The following is a 6,038-nucleotide window of genomic DNA, read 5'->3' as shown; positions in this document are numbered from 1 at the left end:
GTTTAGAAAGCATTTAAGAAGGTCTGCCTGAACCTAACCTGAAATCAAAGAATATTTCAGCCCTCTTTTTACAACTTACTGTAATTACTGTGTGAACCTTTCACACTGAGGTCTTACAACATTATACAATAGTATTTTTGTCGCAGTTTTTTGGTCTTCATAAACAATGTCAATCAATAGGATCGGATCAATAAACTGACCGTATTTTAAAAGCAACGACTTGAGAAACATTACAAGCATCTTAAAACTGTATGTTACTGTATAATACTTTCACTTGAGGAGAAGCTTTCACATTGTTTTAGACAGAAGAAATAATGTGTCAAATGTATTCAGCCAACAGTAATACTTATAATCCTAGCAATGTGAAATTTCAATAATTTCAGATGAAAACTTTTCCACTGTTTCCCTCAGTGCTGCAGCTCTGCATATGATCCAACAGCTCAGTCAAAGCTTGACCTGCCTCTTGTGGTGCCGTCGAGCGAACTGCGATTTAAAAATAAATAAATAAATAAACAAACGGCCCGGCACCCGTAGATCGCTGACGTCACGCGCAAACATGGCGGCTCACTCCGAATGAATGAGCACAACAAAAACTGTTTTGCGAAACCATGAAACTGTGAATATTGCACCACAAACTGCCGTTGTGGTGAACCGTGTCTGAGCCGATGACACATGCTGCCGATGCGGCTGCTGCTGCCGCTGCCTCTCCTGAGTTCGCTGAACTGTGGAGGAGTGCTTCTAAGCTTTGTCACAGCACAACAGCAGACGACAAAACAGGACGGCAGATGCCTGGCACAACAACACCACCCGTGCACAAAGGTGAGGCTGCGGCTCGGGTCTGCTGCTCGGCACGATTGCTTGAAAAACAGAATAATTTGATGAACGGAATAAACTTGATTACTTCTTACATGATCTAATTTCCCTACGGACACACACACACACACACAAACACACACCACTGACTTCTGTTAGAGACCTCATGCATTTATATAATACTGACAGTGCTGCTCCACATTATGTTGGGATACAGACGAGAGTGAGAGTGGTTATATCTTGAGAAAAAAATCATCTAGTGCTTCACTGACATTGTGTTTGGATTTCTAAACTGCCTGAAGTTGGAAAGAAACTGACGCTTTGGCACAAGGTAAAGATGATGTTTTGAGATTCAATTTAGCTGGCAGATTTACAAATCCTACAGTATTCGGCTGTTAGCCAGCCAAACACTGTATATTTAAACTAGTCTAATCATGTATGATGTTAAGTTAAATGCACTTAATAAGATGTCTTCATTTCATTCATTCGACACACAGATCTGCAGAGTCCTAAGCACAGAGGCTGCAGCAGATACCCAGGCTTCAGTTATGGGGATTCCCCAGGTGACGCGGAAGCATCACAGGACATTTTCTGGGATTCCACATCTCCCACTCAAGGTAACACAGGTAAACATACATACACGACACAGAAGCCACATCTGTTTCCTTTTCCTATTTGCCTGCATGTTTCCGTTCCCCTATATACAGGCTAGCTCAGCGGAACCTGTCACACCTGAATGACGACATGCACGCCTGCTGACCATGCGTCTTTCTGTTTTACAATGATATTACAATTATCATGTGTAATTTACATTGTATTTTTTTATTATTATTTGTTTTTAGGCTCTGGGCTCAGGAACTCCAGAGTTGTGGAAATATCAGATATCGTCAACCGTATTGCGCCAAAGGTCAGTTGTTCCTCCAGCATTGGGCTAACCACTGGAAATCAGCTCTTCATTGCAACAGTAACCGAGACACAGTTCTGTCACTCCATTCTGTGTGCTGCTCTCAGGTTTTAGACTTGTTCGGTTCATGCTTGAAAGAATTTCTTCAACTTTGTGCTTGTGTGTTACACAGGATGTGAAACCAAAAGGGACTGAATCCCCTCTGCTGCAGTGGATAGGTGACAGTGCCGTCCCTTGCACACCTGAGATTCCACAACCAAGAGCCAGGAAGAAGTCCTCTCGGTGTGTTATCAATATATTGACCCGGATACCCTCTGATTAGGCATCTGTTGATTACTTCCTATAATAACAATGTTAAACAAGCATTATAGGTCATTTTTACCTGTAGCACTTAATTAGCTGCCATTAGTTGTAGCAGTTTTCCTGTCTTTTTCTATGTTAGTTAATTATTTTCCTTCACTGTTGTTTCCTCTCCACAGGCAGAGCAGTGTAGAGGACCTCATGAAACTGGCCAGGCAGTTCGACAAGAACATGCAGCAAGACAAGGAGATTTCAGAGCAACTTAACACTTTCAACAATAACCTAAATGAATGTGTGAACACTGCCAAAACGAAACTGACAGAGACGTCGTTCCATAGCAAAGTGAAGGACCTAAAGTGTCCGTCCTCAGCGGATCGGGTGGAGGCAGAGCTGCACGCTCTGTTTGACTCCTCCACTCAGAGAGTCAGCGGCCCGCTAAGCCAGGGCTCCTCGGCATCAGCCTGTTCACAGGAAATAAAACACAAACCTGTGTCTTCAACTGTGGCTGAACCCCGACAATCAGAGCTCAAATTAGCTCCCGGCTCTGGCTCAGCTGCACATCCTGCTGAAGAAAAAGGATCTGGTGGTTTTAGTGCGAACAACTGTGATGACTTTGATGATGACTGGGAGAATGATGACCTACTTAATGACTCTTTTGTGCTGGCAATGACCCAGAATCCTGACCAGCAACAGGACGCCAACCTGAACGCCACTTCGCAGTCAAACACTAAGACAAATACTACTCATTTGACCTCTGTTTACAAGCCTACTGCAAATACAAACTCTGCACATCAGCCTTCAACCCTGAACTCCAAGCCAAGCTGCAGTGTACTCCAGGAACTGTGTCCCAAACCAAAGACTACCAACCGAAGCACTTTCAAGTTAGAGTCCAACCCTCACTTCCAGCCCAAGACGGCTGCCAAAGAGGTTTCCAAGTCCAGCTTCACTGTTACACAACCTAAATCACAGATGTCTGACCAGAAATCTGTTACCACAAAGACACCGACTGCTCCTCAGCCTGACAAGATCACTAATGATCAGAGGGGGGCTTGTGCAGCTGCAGGGTCTGTTAAAGACATTTCAGACAGCTTATGGGACGATGGGGACGATGATGCGCTGCTCTACCAGGTATGTGACAGTGTGGAGAGGACCTCCAACAGCCAGCCGCAGCAAGTGAGCACCAGTAGCAGCCAAGGAAAACAAGATATTGCTGTAGACAGACAGCGAAAAACCACCGCGCCTCTGCCAGTCGACAGGGCCTGGTCCATGAAAGCAGCTGCCAGCGCTAACAGACAGTCGCCGTGCGCTTTTGTTCGTTCTAACTCATTACCGGGGACTAGCTGTGAAACTGTGAACTACCAAGGATGGAACATTCCCATGAAAGGTGCCAGCAACAAATCACGGATGTCTCAGAGCCTCCCAGGAAGCCGCGTGAGTCTGGGCACATTTATGCAGTGCAGGGATTCCTCTGGAACTTTCCAGGCGGAGAATGCTAATGTGGATATGAAGCCACATACAGTGACAGCCAGCGCACCACAGAACTCCAAGTCCCATCACACAGCCTTCAAGAGGAATGTATCTGACTCGGCAGTTATAAGCAGCAAAGGTAAGCTGTCTGAAGTTTGGTATTGCCACCTGGGCTCTATTGAAACATGATATTAGCATGAGATAAATTAAAGTGTATAGAGTTGAATGTGTTGTAATGTAATCACACGAGACTGCATGTTTGTTAAAGAAAAAGCTGTAAAGACAACTGAAGAATACTTTTCTTCAAAACAGTGTTCAGTGCTTTTTCTTGGTAAATTATTATTTTTTAATTAACTCAGTGCGTCTTTGCAATTTGTGTATTCCATCTACTTTTCTCAGTATTTTGCTGTAAGACTGGATACTGAAGTGAAAACTACACAAGTAAAACAGATGTCACATGTTGATCTTATAATCATTGACAGTTCAGTGCATGTGCACTTGAACAATTCTTCCCCCAAAGCAAGTAAACACAGCGCCATGGCTTTAATTTGTGATGCTGTCAGGAGTCCAAACCTCAGGAAGCTTCACTGCCAGTGAACTGCAGACTGATTTCTCTTTTCTGGACATGGAGGGATGGGGGTTTTTTGTACTTTGAAATGAGTTTCACCATTGGTACCCACTGGTCCTAGTTATGGTAGCAACATTTTTATGTTAACAAATTAAAATTCAGTTGCTCAAGATTATAGCAGCAATACAAAAGCTCAGATTTAAGGCTGGTTTCCCCCTTTTCTCTCCAGGTCTTTGCAAATGTTTTAAATCTCAGCTTTTCCTAGCAAACCATGTTCAGTGTTTCCATTCATTTTTCTCACTTTCCTTCCTCTTTTCCAGTTTTTGTCACAAGCCAGATGACAGGAAAATGCTCTGCAGCCGAGATCGAGAGGAAGAAACAGGAGGCCTTGGCCAGGAGACGAATGCGAATGCAGAACACCCCAAAACCATAGAGGGGCTCCATCTTGACTGAAGGGATATTATCATACTGTTAAAAACCTTAACATTATTAGTGTTAATAGTTTACTGTTAGATCAGCTTTTGCATGATTTGCTTGGACAGAGAAGACCTTGTAGCCTAAGTTGTCCATACAGAGCCACTGGATGTTTTTGCTGCTAATGTAGAAATATGTTTTACAAGAAGCGAGTTAATGCACAATCTCAGATCTGGTACTCGGATCACATTAGAAAGAGATTTCCCTGAGCTTTTCACATTTTGACTTTGAGAAGTATCTTACATCCACTGAGTTTGAAATAATTCCAAATGCTGACTAAAACTGGTCACGTTTTTTGTTTGTTTTCCAACATCATCATCTCAGCTCTCAGCACACGTTTTGGAGATAAAAAGTTTTTTCCCTGATTTTTGCCTTTGTTTTAAGAGTAAATAGTTCCATCTCAGTGTTACTTCTCAAATTGCAACACCAAGGACTAACAGACCTAAAGACACAGTGTGCTGTTGATGTTATCCATCAGAAATGGATGTCTACGAACTGCTTGTGTTCTCTACTGTGTATGTTTGATTATGTGCCTTAAACATTTATTGATGCATGATTAAAATATTTGGTCATTGCTTTGCAGGAAGTAAGTTAAAATAGTGCTGTAACACAATCTAAAACTTTTCTTTAGGGCCAAACTACAAGTTGAATAGGTGGCATATTAACGTGTCTGTTTTATACGTCAAAATAATCATGCCATGATTGAGCAGATTTTGTTTTGTTAGTATTTCTTGTTTGTTTTGTTTTGCTCTACATTTTCTTTGTGCATGTCACATTTTTAACCCTCAGAGTGTTATACTGCACAGACAGTGTTATGGCCCCATTCTGTTGGCACATATTATTGTAATAGCCATGCTATGCACCTTCCAGAAATTGTTAATCCAACAACAATAAAAACACATGGAAATGTATTTTTTTTATACTTACACAGGATAAGACTGACGTGAGGAAGATGGCCGCACACTAGACTGCCGACACTAGACTGTTTTGATCAGCTGTGTTATAAATAGCGACCTGTGGTAGGATAAAAGAGGATGAAAATGTTGTTAACCTCTTTGTTTCTACCTTAGTGCCTTGGATTGTCAGAAGGAAATTGACTCCTGCCACTGTTACTTCACAGCAACATGATGGACTTGGCTGTACACATTCCCCTCATTTATGTTTCATGATGTTTATAACTTGTTTGAATACAAAAATCAGAAACACCTGAATACAGTTGGCTGCTAAAATATACTGAATGGGTTCTGTTTCATTTAACTGCTGTCTGAATGTTGCCCACATTTTCAGCCCTTAAAACACACCTTAAACTGGCCAGACACGCTTTCATGGATCCAGTATGTTGTATCAACTCACACTACACCCACACACACACACACACACACACACACAACTGACCAGCTATGACACTATTATGCACATTGAACTTGAGCACAGAACCCTTGATCAGTTTTGTCCAGTGACATTTCTAATAAAATGTATTCAAACAAGACGGTCACGTCCTCTGCAGTGTTG

General features: G+C 42.2%; 1 protein-coding gene across 2 annotated transcripts; it reads left to right on the top strand.

Moving 5' to 3' along the window:
- The first annotated feature begins 569 nt into the window (after positions 1 to 569).
- Positions 570 to 5,658, top strand: etaa1 (ETAA1, ATR kinase activator). 2 transcript variants are annotated; one of them, XM_022752941.1, is made up of 6 exons: positions 570 to 819; positions 1,311 to 1,430; positions 1,656 to 1,720; positions 1,890 to 1,999; positions 2,197 to 3,623; positions 4,373 to 5,658. In XM_022752941.1, the coding sequence occupies exons 1-6, from the start codon at positions 666 to 668 to the stop codon at positions 4,483 to 4,485; spliced, it is 1,989 nt and encodes a 662-aa protein (XP_022608662.1). In that variant the 5' UTR covers positions 570 to 665; the 3' UTR covers positions 4,486 to 5,658. The 2 variants fall into 2 exon arrangements, with proteins under 2 accessions (XP_022608662.1, XP_022608661.1); XM_022752940.1 differs by having other exon boundaries at positions 1,311 to 1,439.
- Positions 5,659 to 6,038: the final 380 nt, after the last annotated feature.

The sequence above is a fragment of the Seriola dumerili genome, unplaced genomic scaffold (assembly GCF_002260705.1).
Source record: "Seriola dumerili isolate Sdu_G_001 unplaced genomic scaffold, Sdu_1.0 BDQW01000187.1, whole genome shotgun sequence".
NCBI classification, from domain to species: Eukaryota; Metazoa; Chordata; class Actinopteri; order Carangiformes; family Carangidae; genus Seriola; species Seriola dumerili.
This window is presented reverse-complemented; position numbering and strand designations above follow the sequence as displayed.

Coding starts and splice junctions, on each gene's coding strand:
- etaa1 (XM_022752940.1), top strand. CDS start 666: ATGACACATGCTGCCGATGCGGCTGCTGCTGCCGCTGCCTCTCCTGAG. Junction 1,440..1,655: donor TCCCACTCAAGGTAACACAG/GTAAACATACAT, acceptor ATTTGTTTTTAG/GCTCTGGGCTCAGGAACTCC. Junction 1,721..1,889: donor TCAACCGTATTGCGCCAAAG/GTCAGTTGTTCC, acceptor TGTGTTACACAG/GATGTGAAACCAAAAGGGAC.